The 16,083-nt window shown below is 40.4% G+C and overlaps 1 protein-coding gene across 1 annotated transcript in view; it reads left to right on the forward strand.

Moving 5' to 3' along the window:
* The window catches only part of LOC149289854 (spastin-like), a 31,015-nt gene that overhangs the window by 13,540 nt on the left and 1,392 nt on the right, over positions 1 to 16,083 (forward strand). The window contains exons 4-15 of the mRNA XM_089490121.1: positions 2,988 to 3,083; positions 5,904 to 6,073; positions 7,635 to 7,774; positions 8,362 to 8,455; positions 8,634 to 8,708; positions 8,810 to 8,881; positions 9,320 to 9,395; positions 9,790 to 9,881; positions 10,381 to 10,460; positions 10,704 to 10,746; positions 10,927 to 11,006; positions 11,471 to 11,541. Coding sequence (XP_089346247.1) covers positions 2,988 to 3,083; positions 5,904 to 6,073; positions 7,635 to 7,774; positions 8,362 to 8,455; positions 8,634 to 8,708; positions 8,810 to 8,881; positions 9,320 to 9,395; positions 9,790 to 9,881; positions 10,381 to 10,460; positions 10,704 to 10,746; positions 10,927 to 11,006; positions 11,471 to 11,541 — 1,089 coding nt within the window. The remainder of the gene's footprint in view (positions 1 to 2,987; positions 3,084 to 5,903; positions 6,074 to 7,634; positions 7,775 to 8,361; positions 8,456 to 8,633; positions 8,709 to 8,809; positions 8,882 to 9,319; positions 9,396 to 9,789; positions 9,882 to 10,380; positions 10,461 to 10,703; positions 10,747 to 10,926; positions 11,007 to 11,470; positions 11,542 to 16,083) is intronic.

The raw sequence follows: 16,083 nt of genomic DNA on the forward strand, positions 1-16,083 counted from the left end.
AATACAAAAAAAAAATACTACCACAAAGTGTGGCAAAGGCTGGTGGTAGAATCTGATGCATGGAAAGGGTTAAATGCTACCATTTTAAGTACCTTGGGGTGTCTAGTTTTCAAAAATACCGTATTTTTCGCTCCATAAGACGCAGTTTTTTTCCTCCCAAAGTAGGATGAAAAATCAGCCGCGTCTTATGGAGCGAAGATGCAGGCAGGGAGGGGGGGGGGGGCAACGATATACCGTATTGGCTCGAATATAGGCCGCACTTTTTTCCCCCACTTTAAGACTTTAAAGTGGGGGTGCGGCCTATATTCGGGGTCTAGCGCCCGACGCCCGGGACATGTAGTCCCGGGCGCCGGGCAGGCAGCGGGGTTAGGATACAGATCCCCCGCAGCGGTGCAGGGGACCTGCATCCTACTCCCCGATACGCTCAGACAGCCTCCCCTGCCAGCACTTCCCATGGGGGGGGGGTGCCGGCACGGGAGGTTGTCTAAGCGCATCGTGCGGATGCGTTTTACCTCTGCACCCCCCGCGGACTTACCGGAGCAGACTCCCGGGTGTCTTGCGGGGTCGGCGGGGGACGTCTACGCAATACAACTTCCGGTGCCGGATGTGCCGCACCGGAAGTTGTATTGCGTAGATGTCCCCCGCCGGCCCCGCAAGACACCCGGGAGTCTGCTCCGGTAAGTTGGGGAGGGGGGGGCAGAGGGGGACAGTGGCAGCGTATCTCGGGGAGGGAGGACAGTGGTAGCATATCTCGGGGAGGGAGGACAGTGGCAGCGTATCTCGGGGAGGGAGGACAGTGGCAGCGTATCTCGGGGAGGGAGGACAGTGGTAGCATATCTCGGGGGGCGGGGGGGGGCAGAGTGGCAGTATGTTTTTTTGGTGCTTTTTTAAAGAAAAAAACTTTCTTTAAAAAAGCACCAAACTTTTAGGGTGCGGCCTATATACGGGGGCGGCCTATATCCGAGCCAATACGGTACTCACCAAAAGTGTCCCGGACAGTCTCTGTCTCGCTTCGCCGTCCAGGGGAGGTCTTCATCTGGAGTCTGTCGCCGCCTCTCCTCTTCTCTGGTCCGTTGCGACGGCTAAGGGCGGACTGGATGGAGAGGACGGGGGGATTTGACGCAAGCGCCGTGTCACGTATGGCGCCGGCGCATGCGCAGTACGGCGCTTGTAGTCCAACTACACTTCCCATCATGTCTGACCAGCTTTTTTCTGTGCAGGCATGACGGGAGGATGATGTCCTTTTTTTATAGCCCATTTTTTAGCTCAAAATATTTTTTCCTTTTTTTTCTCCTCTAAAATCTAGGTGCGTCTTATCAGCAGGTGCGTCTTATAGAGCGAAAAATACGGTATATGGTTTTATGAGGTAAATTGTAGTGGCCAGGCTCAAAGATAGGGCATAGGCACAGACTGACCAAAATAGGGGGGAAAAAAAGCGCACTTCCCAAATGTGGCCTTTTAACCCCAAACAGCAGTCAAACCCATGCATGGGTGGTATCACTGTACTCGAGAGATGTTGTTGAACACATATTAGGGTGTTGTTTGATAGTGACGTATACCTGGAGCTATAAATGTATACCCAAAGTACAATTTGTGTAAAAAAAAAAATACCAAAAAAATACTAACACGAAGTGTGGCAAAGGCTGGTGGTAGAATCTCATGCATGGAAAGGGTTAAAATACTAGCATTTGAAATACCTTGGGGTGTCTAGTTTTCAAAAATATATGGTTTGATGGGGTAAATTGAATTAGCCGGCTTCAAAGATGGTCCTATTAGGACATGGGGGCAGAATGACCAGATGTAAAAAAATGTGCACTTCCTAAATGTGGCGTTTTACCTCCCAACCAACCCGACAAACCCATGCATGGGGGTATTACTGTACTCGGGAGATGTTGCTGAACACATATTGGGGTGTTGTTTGAAAGTGATGTATACCAGGAGCTGTAAATCCATACCTGAAGAGCAATTTTAGCGATAACAAAACACAAAATAAATTACTGCCACAAAGTTTGACAAAGACTGGTGGTAGAATTAGTGCATGGAAAGAGTTAAAATTCTAGCATTTGAAATACCTTGGGGTGTCTAGTTTTCAAAAATATATGATTTGGTAAATTGCATTGGCTGGCTTCAAAGATACCCGAAATGGCACATGGGGGGGGAAGAATTACCAGATTTGGAAAAAATGGTTTTGAAATAGCAAAACGCTACTTGTACTTAATGCTCCATAACGTGCAGAAAAAAGCAATAAAAACATTGGGTATTTCTAAACTCAGGACAAATAGTAGAATATATTTAGTAGGTTTTTTCATTAGCTTTTTTGGATTAGTAAAAGATTTTTGGGGTGAAAGTCAGAAAATGTGGGGTTTTTTTACATTTTTCATCATATTTTATTATTTTTTATGGGAAATCAGATAATATGATTAAAACAATGGTATATGAAGAAAGCCCTTCTTGTCCTGAAAAAAACAACATATAATTTGTGGGTTCACTAAATGAGTAAAGAGAAATTTACATCTAAACACGAACACCGCAAAAGTGTTAAAACAGCCTTGGTCCCAATGGTACAAAAGGTAAAACACAGCCTGGTCCTTAAGGGGTTAACCAACTCTTCCAGACGTCTTTAGATCAAGGATAGTTACCTGGTAACCTACCAGGTATTTATCTACAACTTCAGGAAAAGACTTTCATCACTGTGGGAGATGGTTCCTCCATAACTAAGGAACTACCTCCGTATGATCTTATGACCAACTCTTTACGTGTTAAAATTACAACCTGATTACTTAAAAGCTTGTGTGAAACAATCCAAAATGTTATGTAGATATTGAATTCTATGTATAACGGTATGATACCGTCAGACTTGTGCTTACAACCACAAGCATGACAATGGAGAAATATTACATTCATCATTTGTTTTTGTTATTTTTTTTGATTTTTTTTCTCCCTTCGTTTTCAAATGTTTGCCTGTACCCTCTCCTCTGTTTACTTAGCGAAGCTGCAAGCTGATGTGCAAGCTCAGAACGCACAAATGGAGGTCTATAGTGACCGTGCAAACCTACCTTGCCGCAATGGACAACTCAAGCCAGGTGGGTTTATGATGGCATTGGATATAGTCAAGTAGGGATAGTCATGCTGGGTAATTTGTTTTCTTGTGTAAGCGGTAAAATGTATGATGCATTGTGCTTGGATCTGTTGGTTCTGCGTCTGTCATACAGTGAGGTGCATGTTGGCCACCTCTCTTGACAGAAATCAGAACAGGATGTAGACTTATTTTAGGGAAGTTGAGATCATACACGATACTTTCTAGTCACCGCTTGCTTTGGTGTGCTCAGCACTTATTGCTGCTCAGTAACTCTGCCCCGATGTTGCGCATGGACTTCACATGCTGTTGTCCGGCAGTAATGCGGCTCACTCACCATGCAGCAGCGCGTGACGGTTGTTACCAGTCTGCCCAGCTCACAGCTGTATCTGTACCTTGTCGTGGTAGGTGCTTGTGACTTGAGAACCATCGGTGTAAGAACGGATGTTATTCCTGGCCATTGTTATAATGGAGCTTCTGTACATCACCTTCGTATGTGGGGCCAGATTATGTTTGAGTTATGTGTAGCATATCTCTTGTTTCCTATATGTACCTATAAACGTCCATGGAGCTCTCAGATCTTGAGAGACTATGGAAATTCATGGATTGTGAAATAAGGATAGACATCTGTGGTTCAGGAGTATTGCACAAAAGATTGATTCTTACAAAGCCACTTTTTATGTACAATCTGTGGAATTGGCACTATTTTCAATGCTACTATTTTATGTATTAGTAAACTTGTAATTTAGAATTCCAGTGGAATTAAATGCTTGCAGTCACCTAGTTTTTTTTTTCTCCACTTCCAAATGAAATCCCCAGACAATGCATATATTTTGTTTTGTTTTGTAACTCGTTTTATTTGTAAATCTCTATGGATTGGCTGATTGGTTAGGCAGGACAGAGAGTTGGAGTAGGGATGGAAAGAAGAACCACTGTCCCTTGTACTGGCATCTGCTGTTACAAAAGGGAATAAAAAAAAATAAAATATATATATATATTTGGCAATAGTATGCCACTGCCTAAGTGCCTCACTGATAGTCCACACCCTTAAACAAACCTACATTATATTTGGACTCGACTATATAATTATCCTAGCAAATAATTATCCTAGTTTCTAGCATGCCCCCACCCCTTAAATATGCACACTAGGTGCAAGTCTGATGTGGCTTTGCATTTCGGATTTCAAAAGGTTTGTGTGCAAGAAACCTATGACAGCATTTGATGAAACATTGCTTTTTAGGGACACCCAGCGGTCAGTAGCAGCCGCCCCTCGCGATCCCAGCATCCGTAGCGCATCATCGAAGACGTACCTGGTACGTCCCGGTCTGTGGGTAACGCCCAACCAGGAAGTACCAGGTACGTCACCGGTACGGAAGGGGTTAAAGTACTATGTGAGACCACCAATTGTGCTGGAGGTTACTGCTGAAAAGTTTATTAAGTGCAAGGACATGTGTTCTGAAGGGTGAGGAAAGGGGGACATACAGACCACAAGTACATTTACCAGGCATTGGTAACTTTACATTTTAATAACCAAAAAAATGGAATGCCCCAAATGATTGTAGGGTAGTTTATCCTGGTCAAAACATCCAAGGTAACTTACCATGCATTCATGTGTATGGTTTGCTACTTTTTTATCTCTGTGGCTAATAGATGTTTTTAAAGTTGCTGCCCAGCTGTGAAGTAAAAAGTTGTTTTCAGTTTTAGACGTTCATATCCCTTGAATTCTGTGATTAAGCGTAAAATAACCTTCCGTGAATCCATCGTGTCTCGGTGTACAATATTTTTAAGATAAACGCAGTATTACATTGTAACCAATTTGTGGCTCATGTATAACATTTGAAAGAGATGTATATATTTAGATATAAAGAGAGAGAGAGAGCAAGAAATTAGTGAATACCATTGAAAAAACACCTAAGGCATACATATTGGGCATTCCATCTGATTATGCTGCTTGGACTTGGCAACCTTGGGGTACTTTGACGTAGTGGCAGGCTAAGCAGGATATGGCATATAGTATGATGGAATCCCAAAGATTTATGGCTTAGATGATGGAATTAAATGGTATGTGCTGAATTCTTGCTCTATTTTGTGTACACATTGGGCATTATTCTACCACCAACCCAGGAATCTGAATTTGTATGCCTTTAATGCTAGGGGTTACGCTATAGTGTTTTTTTGTATTATAAAGTGAAACCGCCATGTAAAAAATTTGTGGCATGGATATTTCCCCCCTCCCTTGATCTGGCATAGTGGCCAGTTACTCTGCCTCATGTGCCCCCCCGCACATGGTGATTACTGCTGGCTTCATTCCAGGACGACCTTCCTGAGGAAGAGCATTTGAAATTTGCCATGTAACCTGCCCTAGTGTCCCATGTATATGCAAACATAGTATGGCTGACTAAAGTCAAGCAAAATAAAATGCACATGTGCTGATGTGTGTATATATACATGTCTAAGACCTATCCGTAAAGACAAGGTATTGCTACTTCCTTAACCATGGTCTAGAAGGAGCCTCCTGGAAAGGAGATTACTGTTCTTGAGGCAAACTGTTTGAAAATGAGAGAAAATTTGTTTCTGGTAAAGTCAAGTGTTTTCTAAATCGGTACAAGGTAGGGATCTGTTAAGCATGCAGTTTCCTGGGGATACCTGTTCCTTTAAATGAAGACATTTACACAGTGAGCAGGCTTGGGGCAATTGTTTCACATATACTAGTTTGTACCAGAGTTGCTCTTTATCTGTAGTTTGCCATTTTTCATGGATCGGTTGACTCTTTGCTGAGGATTTTTTTTGTTCTTCGGTACACATTTCTGTATTTTGTCTCTTTTAGAAAAAGGTGCTGTTCCAAAAAAGAGAGATCCACCAACTCTTACTAGTACCTCAATTTCACGTGCAAAGTCCTTCCCTAAAAGTGCATCACCTGGTATTTCAAATCACAACCGGATACCTGGTATGGGTGTACCCTCTACAAACAGACAAGCTGGACTTCATGCAAACAGGGTATGCAAGAGGTGAATTTATAGACTCCCAAATTTCCACCATGCAGTGTTGTAAATGTATTAAACGCACACACCATTTTGGGAGAACTTCACGTTCTTGATAGGGGCCACTCATAACTTGGTAATGTGTTTAAAGGACGTTGTACTGTCCCAAACAGCCTCATCTCACATTTAAATTTCATATTAAAGTATTTACTAAATAGTTTAATATTCATTCCTTTGTGCAGAGTAACCCTTGCCCATTTATCGACATGATATAATTTGCACACCAATTTTTTTAAAAAGGTTTTTTTAGATTACCGTATTTGCTAGATTATAAAATGACCCCCCAAAATCAGAATATTAATTTAGGGAAAAAAAGAAAAACCCCGAATATAAGATGACCCTATAGGAAAAAAGTTTTACCAGTTAAACTATGTGAAGAATTGTTTGTTAATAAAAGCTATGATTGAGAAATATTTTGTTTTTATTTCCTTTTTTTACAACCTGCCCCCCCAGTTATGCACATCTGCCCCCAGGCTTGCCACTCTGCCCCAGAAATGCCTTATACCCCCTATATGCCACTGTGCCCCATGATATGCCTTTTGACCCTCTATATGCCACTGTGCCCCATGATATGCCTTTTGACCCCATATGTGCCACTCTGCCTCCAGAATTGCCTTATACCCCTAGTCCCCGCTGTTTAGTTTGGGCAGCATGTAGAGCTCTACGCGATTCGCGTAGACAACTTCCGCTGAAGCACCGGTAAGTTCGGGGGGGGGGGGGGGGGGGCATAACAGAAGGATCCAGGTCCCCTGCATCGCTGCGGGGGATCAGGATCTTAGTCTCATAGTCAGACCTATTTGAGGTCATTTGCTCTGGAAAAAACCTTGTCTTATAATAGAGCAAATACGGTATTAAAAAAAACATTATTTAGAGGGTATGAAGGCTATAGGGCTACTGTGACGGATCGTCCTGTGCCCCAGACTGAACACATCCACCCGTCAGCTCCTTCCCTCTCCCAGTAAGCGGACGCGCTGCGGCTGTCCGAAAAAAAGCAGTCACAGACCAGCACTTCCCTCAATCATGAGACAGGACTTCATGCTTTGAGGTTAAAAACAGTACTCTTTATTACAAACACACAGAACTTATATACAATCTACATTCACTGTGCACCGGACCCAACCCCCAATCCCATCAGCCACATCCCCTCACAAATCCTATCAGCCACATCCCATGACAAATCCCATCAGCCACATCCCCTCACAAATCCCATCAGTATACAGGGGATGTATCAGGTGAGGGGATTCAGGGATACAATGGGTTCCCCCACCTGTGTTATCCCCCCTGTAGTGCGGGTGCCGTCTGGGCAGACAGGGCTGTGCTGGCTGATTAAGAGCCCCAGCCAGATAATAGGATCGTCTCTTTGAAGGCCGGAGCTGCAGCCACATTCAAACAGGGTACAAATAAATATAATAATAATAACAGTGAAGATCAGACATGGTTCTTCACAGCTACACTCCAGATGTTTCCAGTGCCAAGACTATTTCAATGTTTTTTTCATTGTATTTGCCTATTTAAAGGTTGTTGGAGGAAAAAACAGCACTAGACCTGGCACCAAACCAACAACGCCTTCTACAGGTGTGAAGAAAAAGGACATTAAGAACTTAAGAAACGTCGATAGCAACCTGGCAAATGTGATTCTTAATGAAATTGTTGACAGGTATTCTTTAGTCTCAGGTTCAATGCTATGCATGCTGTGTGTGTGTATATATATATGTGTGTGTGTGTGTATATATATATGTGTGTGTGTGTATATATATGTATATATATATATATATATATATATATATATATATATATATATATATATATATATATCTCTATAATTGCCACATCATTTTACGTATGTGTAACATCTCAAGTTGATTTTTAGTAACCAAAACACTAATTTGTTATTTTAAGTAAAACATTGCAAACACATTTAAAAATAAAATTAGTGGAAGAGTAACTTGGTGCAGATTTGAGAGTTTGATCTATTTCAAGACTTTTTTTAAAGGTATTTTTTCTTTTCATTTGAGGTGTGTTATGTAGCCTTGATGTGAATATACACTTTTAAAAATGTGCCTGCAAGTTAAACTTTGCCAACCCAGCAACCACTTTGTGCAGATGTTTTTATCATGTGTAGCTATGTGTTAATAATTGCTAAAAATACTGCATGCTCTGTGTCCTGGATAAACTTTAAAACATTCATTAAAGTCCTATTTAAACTTTTTTTTTTTTTCTTCTTCCCATTCCCTCTGAACACAGTGGACCATGTGTTAAATTTACTGACATCGCAGGCCAAGAACTAGCAAAGCAAGCCTTGCAGGAAATCGTAATTCTCCCTTCCATAAGGCCAGAGGTAAATGTTTTCTTTTTAGGATAACTGCATGAGTTGTGCCATCAATGTGTAAAAAAACTCCTGATTGTAAGGACAAGCTAACATGTCTAGATTAAGATTATACATTTATATAATATTCGCCTTTAATTTTCAAGCCATCTGAGCTTCAATTCATATTTATACACATTTCTGATTACAGCTTTTCACTGGACTAAGAGCTCCTGCCCGAGGGTTATTGCTGTTTGGCCCGCCTGGAAATGGCAAGACTATGCTGGTAGGAGAACCCTTTACAAAACAGTCCAGCGACAGTTCCTCTAGTCCGAAAATTTCAGATATTTAAGTTGATTCCCCCCCCCCTCATTCTCTTCTTTTTAGGCAAAGGCAGTTGCCGCTGAATCAAATGCAACTTTTTTTAACATAAGCGCAGCAAGCCTTACTTCCAAGTATGTAAGTAACTCATTTTAAATCTGTGTTTCATAAAACCAAGTTTGATTAGTGGTTTATAGGATGGTGTATTTATACCATAGTCATATGACAGTATGCATAGAACACTCCTAGCAGAAAGAGAATCGATTTATAACACTGTATATGCCTCATCATGCACCATTCACTGCTCTTTTCTTTGTCAACGATGACATTTTTACTCTTGTAACACCATTGTGATTCATATTCCTTTAAATGCATGTAGGCATATGCCCTAGTTGCACATCTCGGCCTGCAACTGCCCACTCCTGTTGGTAATAGTTGTTGCACCAGCAAATTACGCAGCACTTCTTACTATACAAACTTTTAAGGGGTATGACAAAACTATTATTGTCAGCCACATGAGAGCGTATGTTTTTACTAATTTTATTGTTTTTAACTATTTTTTTTAAATTTATTTAGGTTGGAGAAGGGGAAAAGCTTGTGCGTGCTCTCTTTGCTGTGGCTAGAGAACTCCAACCATCCATTATTTTCATAGGTAAGGTCATATTTTGCTATTCCTCTTGTATAATCTCCCAGTGTTCTGCAAACCAGGCCGTTTTAAACACAGCGTTCTCAAAATACATTGTTCTTAATGCAAGTTAGTATTGCAAGTGTTTTAATTCTATAACATAAATGTTTGTATCTAGAAGATTGAATATAGATCTGAAGTATTGTGTTGTGTTTGGTAAACAAGAAAAACTATTAGTCTAAATCTATTAGTCCAGAAGAAAAATTGAGTTATTAGTTCAAGTTAACCAGTTTTTAATGAGCCAGTATAAGGTTTTATACTTAAGATTTATAGATTCCATGTTTATAGATATTATTTATATATTATGAAATGGGTATCATGAAATGGGTAAATCAGAGTTATTTTTTCTTAATTCTGGCAGATGAGATTGATAGCCTTTTATGTGAAAGAAGAGAAGGAGAGCACGATGCCAGCAGGCGATTAAAAACAGAATTTTTAATAGAGTTTGATGGTGTAAGTACCAGCTTTTCATTCATTTTTATTTTGGAGGTTGGGTTAAAGTGACCGTTCGCAGAGAACATACAGAGTGCATACCTTTTGGGGATGGACGAAATTAATTTGTCATTTACATTTTTTCTACGGTATTAAGAGAATTAGTATTTCCAATGGGAAAAACTTCTCACAAGTAGAAATTTACTATTGTAATACCCATTGCCTTGATATAATGCTTAAGTTTTTAATTAGATACATACATACATACATACATATATAAAATATATCGCTCACAGACTCTTGAATCTGTTCCACAAACTGAGCTTACGATATTAAAAAAAGAAAAAAAATTATGCTATATGGAGACCTGCACTGTGACTCAGGTGTATACTATTTAGTCTTAATGAGGTATTTTGTAGTAGTTTGGTAATGGGCTACCTTTGTAGTAATAAGGCTTCTTTATGAAGTCTTGCTTGTTTTTGTATTTTTTCCACCTGGTTAAATCGGTTTCATATTTTAGGTACAGTCTGGTGGAGATGACAGAGTTCTTGTCATGGGGGCAACAAACAGACCTCAAGAACTTGATGAAGCAGTTCTCAGGTATGTGATTTGATGCTGAATAGTGGAGCTTCCTTTAGGGTGCCCGAATGTTTGGTAATTTGTGGTGTTGCCTAAATTACATTTCCTCCATGTAGAGGAGACAATTTCGATAATGTCTGAAAAGACCTCAATGTAGCAAGAAGTATTTGCCTCCCAAATGCAAACAAATCTGAACATTACTGCCACTTATGTAACAATAACCCGATGAATATTGCATGTATAATTTTTTTGCTTTAATTCTAGGCGATTCGCAAAGAGAGTATATGTATCCTTACCAAATGAAGAGGTAAGAAGTCTTTTTTTCTTTTTTTTTTTATACATTTTGATTTGAGAAAATTATGGTTTTTAAATATGGTAGTAACCACCTCTGTCCTTATTCTAGATCTTCCCAAATTCCCGGTGAATTAGTCTTTATAGGACCCATGTTCGCAATCTCTCTAACTGAAATTTGCCTTTTCTCTTGTAGACACGCCTTTTGCTTCTTCAAAATCTTTTAAGCAAACAAGGAAACCCGCTTTCTGAAAAAGAGCTAAGTCGACTGTCAAGGTAAGATACGTGGGCATTAGAACACGTATATTAAATGTACAGTCTACTGCCTTAAACAACTCCACTAAACATAAATCCAATTCTAAGTACTTGGTAAGGGTTTTAATATGCTTTCAGCACTTTGTAAAGAAAATAGGCCCCTTCTGAAATGCAAACATTCATTTGCAGGAAAGTGCACCTATTGAAATTAACGGGTGTGAGAGGATATTGTAGACTGTAGCTGGAGAGGAGTATCCACACATGCACATTACTACATGGAAAGCATCTGTTAGTGGCGCGGGGAAAGAGAGCATATCCATAGAGGGGTTTTAATGAATTATTCTTTGCATATGCATGAAAAGAAAGTCAATTTAAAGGTTATCTTAGACTATCAAATACTAATAAATGAATGGCTTGTGATGCATGCATACCCAAAATGCTTTAAATTATTGTTTAAATGCTGTATTTCACCCCTATGATATTAGACTGACAGAAGGATACTCAGGAAGTGATATAACTGCTTTGGCAAAAGATGCTGCCCTTGGACCTATCAGAGGTGAATATCAAGAATTGCTTGTCTCCTTTTTGTAATGTTGCTGTTTTTCATGAAAAAAACTAGCTAATAGAATATGGTCTGATCTTCATCTAAATTACATCAATGGTATGTGAACCCCTAAACTAATGACTTCAACAAAAGCTAATTGGGGTCATGAGTTGGCAAACCTGGAGTATAATCCATGAAACAAGATTGGAGGTGTGTTTTAGAGATATTGCTATTCATGAGAAGCATCTGCTGATGTGAACCATGCGTCACAAAAAGGAAATTTCAGAAGAACAATGATCAAGATTTTCATGGTTGATTTTTATAAAGCAGAAAGGGTTTTACCGTGATTTCAAAGGGTTTACATCAGGGGCGTACCTAGAGTATTTGGCACCTGGGGCCGATCCTGTATGTGGCCCCCCCCCCCACGCACTTTAAAATGGCATAGCTTCTATGGTTATATACCGGCGCAGACACTGAAGGTGGTACAGCATTACTGTTATCATTATATACTGAGGCAGACATTGACAGTGGTACAGCATAACACCTATCACTATATACTGAGGCAGACATTGACGGTGGTACAGCGTAATCCCTATCACTATACATAGAGCCAGACATTGACAATAGTGCAGCATAACTCCTATCACTATATACTAAGCCAAGCATTGATGTGGTGCAGGCCTACCACTTTATTGTCTGGCTTAGTAGTAGGGATGCACCGAAACGAATTCTGGACTGAAACCAAAAATGCAGCATTTACCTGGCGTATATGACCCCCCCACCATAAAAAAAATACATCTAACACTTATATTTAAAGTAAGTAACACGCCAAAATAGGACAAAAAATAAATAATATTAATATATATATATATATATATATATATATATATATATATATATATATATATATATATATATATAGCAATCACACTCCTAGCAGGTCCAGGTTGCCTGGGCATGATAGGAGTGTGATTGCTGTCAGCAATCATATATATATTAATATTGTTGTTATTGTTCACTCAGCACTGGAGGCATAGAATCAGACATACAAATCTCGTATTTGCAAATATACAATAATTATGTATGGAAACATAGCATTGCAGGTATAGATCAACTGGAAATCACATAAAAACTCAGCAATAAAGGTAAAAAACCTACAGGCATAGATGATAGGTTGCACAACCCAAAGCCAGCGTCCACACTGCCCACATAGAACCATCTTTGTCCCCAAACAGCCTAGCATGAGTCAACTTTGTCCCCAAACAGCCCGGCCTGTGCCATCTTTGTCCCATAACCACCCTGCTTGTGTCATCTTGGTCCCCAAGGCTCAAACATCCTGCTTGTGCCATCTTTGCCTTTCCCTCCCTTCTCACTATTTATCCCCTCTCCCTCTCTTCTGTCCTATCTACCCCTTCTCACTCTCTTCTGTCCTATCTACCCCTTCTCACTCGCTTCTCCTTATCTACCCCCTATCCCACATCTCACTCCCTTCTCCCTATCTACCCTCTCCTCCTTTGAAGTTCACTTACCTTTCAGGAGTCCTGCGGTGGGAGTACGAGGCCTCTGTCTCCCAGCTCTGCCGCTGTATGGAACAGTATAGAGTGATGGGAGTTATGATGTACTTTAGAGCATAATTATATAATGAAAAAGACACTGGAAATGGTACAGCATAACACCCATCACTCTCACATTTACCAATCCACACATACTAATCCACTCTCACTGAATGCTTTCCTACCTTTCCTCTGTCACTTTTCTCCTTACAGCAGTTAGCTCCTTTTCTTCCTCTTCGCTCTTCTTCTGTCTCCTTCTGGTTCAGAGGGCACGGACGGCGGTGGGGGCGGCTTCACTGTTGTGCGCCGGGATCTGACAACAAACCCCAGCGCACAGCAGCAGTTAACGCGCACATCGCGAGGGAGCGGTATCGGAGGTCTTTAACAGACCTCCGGCTCCCTGGAGTGATTTAAAGCCGGTTAAAGGGAGATCCTTGGCACCCCCTTGATGAGCAGCATCTGGTGCGGACCGCCGCCGCCCGCTAGGTACGCTACTTGTTTACAGTCCATAGTTAAACAAATTGTTTATAAATAGAAATGATATGGTACTGTGGCTACTCTTCCTGGACATAAAAGCTAGTGAGTGCTTAAAGTTGAGTAAACTAATTTTTTTTAGTTGAGTAGAATGAGGTAGGTAACTACTGAACATACAGTATATCACAAAATGTGGACACCCCTCCTAATTTTTGAGTTTAGGTGTTTCAGCCACACCCATTGCCAAGAGGTGTATAAAATCAAGCACGGAGGCAGCCATCTCTGTAGACCAACATTGGCAGTAGAACTGGTCCTACTTAAGAGCATAGAGACTTTAAACGTGGCACTGTCATAGAATGCCACCTTTGTCACAAGTCAGTTTGTGAAATTTCTGCACTGCTAGGTCTGTGCCAATCCAATGTAAGGGCTATAATTGTGAAGTGAAAGGGTCTAGGAGTAACCGTTCAGTCACAATGTGGCAGACAACACATACTCACAGAGCACTGCTTCTAAGTGCTGAACTATGTATTGCAGTGCATGCAAATTGCCTGTTCTCTATAGCATCACTTAATAGAGTTCCAAACTGCCTCTGGAAGCAACACAAGCACTATGCATCAGAAGCCTAATTAAATGGGTTTCCATGGCTGAGCCACTGCCCACAAGCTGCACCATGCCACTGGACTCTGGAGCAGTGGAAACGGGTTCCCTGGAGTGAGGAATCACACTTCGTTATCTGGAAGCCTGATGGATGAATCTGGGTTTGCAAATGCCAGGAGAACAATACCTACTGGAATACATAGTGTCTGTTGGTGGAAGAGGAATAATGATCTGAGACTGTTTTTCAGATCTTGGGCTAGGCCCATGGGTTCCAGTGACGGGTAATAGTGCTACAGCATACAAATCCATTTTAGACAATTGTATACTTCAAACTTTGTGGCACCCGTTTTGGGAAGGTCCTTTCCTTTTTCAGCACGACTCTCTACCACTGTGCACAAGGCAAGATCCATAGAAAAACACCTTTTGAGATGAATTGGAAAGCTGATTGTGAGACAGCCAGACTTTCTTGCCCAACATCCATGCCTGACCTCACAAATATTCTTTTGGCTGAATTGGCACACATTCCTACAGACACACTTCAGAATCTTCCCAGAAGACTGTATGTTGTTATAGCAGCATAGGCGGGCCAACTCCATATTAATGCTCATGGTTCTGGAATGGGACATCCAACAAACTCATATAGATGGGATGGTGAGGTGTCCACATATTTTGGTCATATAATGTAGGTACAGTATAGTAGAATCCTTGAGGGGAAAGAGGTGATAACGGTAGAAGAGAGATGCATATCGTAAGAAGGACAAAGAAGGGGATAAATCAAGTAAAACTAAAGAGGGTTCTAGAAATGTATGTACTGATTATTTTAACCTGTACAAAACATTAATTGGACAGTGCCAGTAATTATCTTGAGTTACTTAATATCCTTTTACAAGAAATGGTTTTATGAAGGAAGTTATGAAGTTATGTTGAGTAGGCATAATATGAAATTAAGGTTTTTTGCCTCTTTAATTTATATATATATTTTTTGCGTATTGCTTTTGTTGTTGGCTTCTGTATGCTTGGAACTCTAAAATGTGTGGTGTTTTTTTTGTCTTGTTTTTTTTCCTGGAAGGCTCTTTAAAACCGCAGACTTTATTTTAGCCCAGTGGTTTTTGTCATGCACCTTTTTTCTGTTTCTTCAAATCATTTTCTCTGGCTTATACTGTACTTGTACAACATGGCTTGTGGTTCAGCAGCTAACACATTCTTAAATTTATTATACCATATAATGCAGGCGTAGCAAAATGCAGACATCCAACTGTTACCTAAAAGTGTTTGAGAGCACAAAATTGATAATTTTGTGGAAGTAGTGCTGCTTATTGTAGGACCATGCATAACAACAATAATTTTAATATGACAGGTCTGTCCAAGTTTTTTCTTCAGTGGGCCACTTTATCAGAAATGTATGTGTGCGTGGGCCGCACTCATTTTTTACTGAGAGAAAATATGGCCTTTAAGATTTATGCATATTAATAGTGTTTATTTGGCTATAATGAAAAAAGCAGTGGATAAACAGTTTTTTGATTAACTTTTATATGTCATTCTATCAATACTAAATTACTTAAACAGTAAAAAGAAGTCAGTCCACAAACCATTGAAAACAAGTTTAGTTTTATAAAACTGCACAAGGCTGGACCACACTGTGGGTACAAGTTGGATTTAAAATGGTTGACGCACACTGGATAAAGATGACATCGGTGCTCGGCAGATAATATAGGATTGAATCTTATGTGACGGGATTGGGGGTACACCAGTACACTAAAAAAAAGTCATCATACACGGGAAGCTTGAAGCCACAATTTACTTTTTGATAAAATGCAGATTGAAATAGAGTAAATAATACAAACCCTTTTACTTTTCCTCCCACTGAGTTCTGGGCCTTGAAAGTTTTTTGTTCTCTGAAGTGACACACACACCAGGACAGACTCTGCCA

The sequence above is a fragment of the Sceloporus occidentalis genome, unplaced genomic scaffold (genome assembly GCF_023333645.1).
Source record: "Sceloporus occidentalis isolate IW3139 unplaced genomic scaffold, rSceOcc1.0.p SCAF_42, whole genome shotgun sequence".
Lineage (NCBI taxonomy): Eukaryota > Metazoa > Chordata > Lepidosauria > Squamata > Phrynosomatidae > Sceloporus > Sceloporus occidentalis.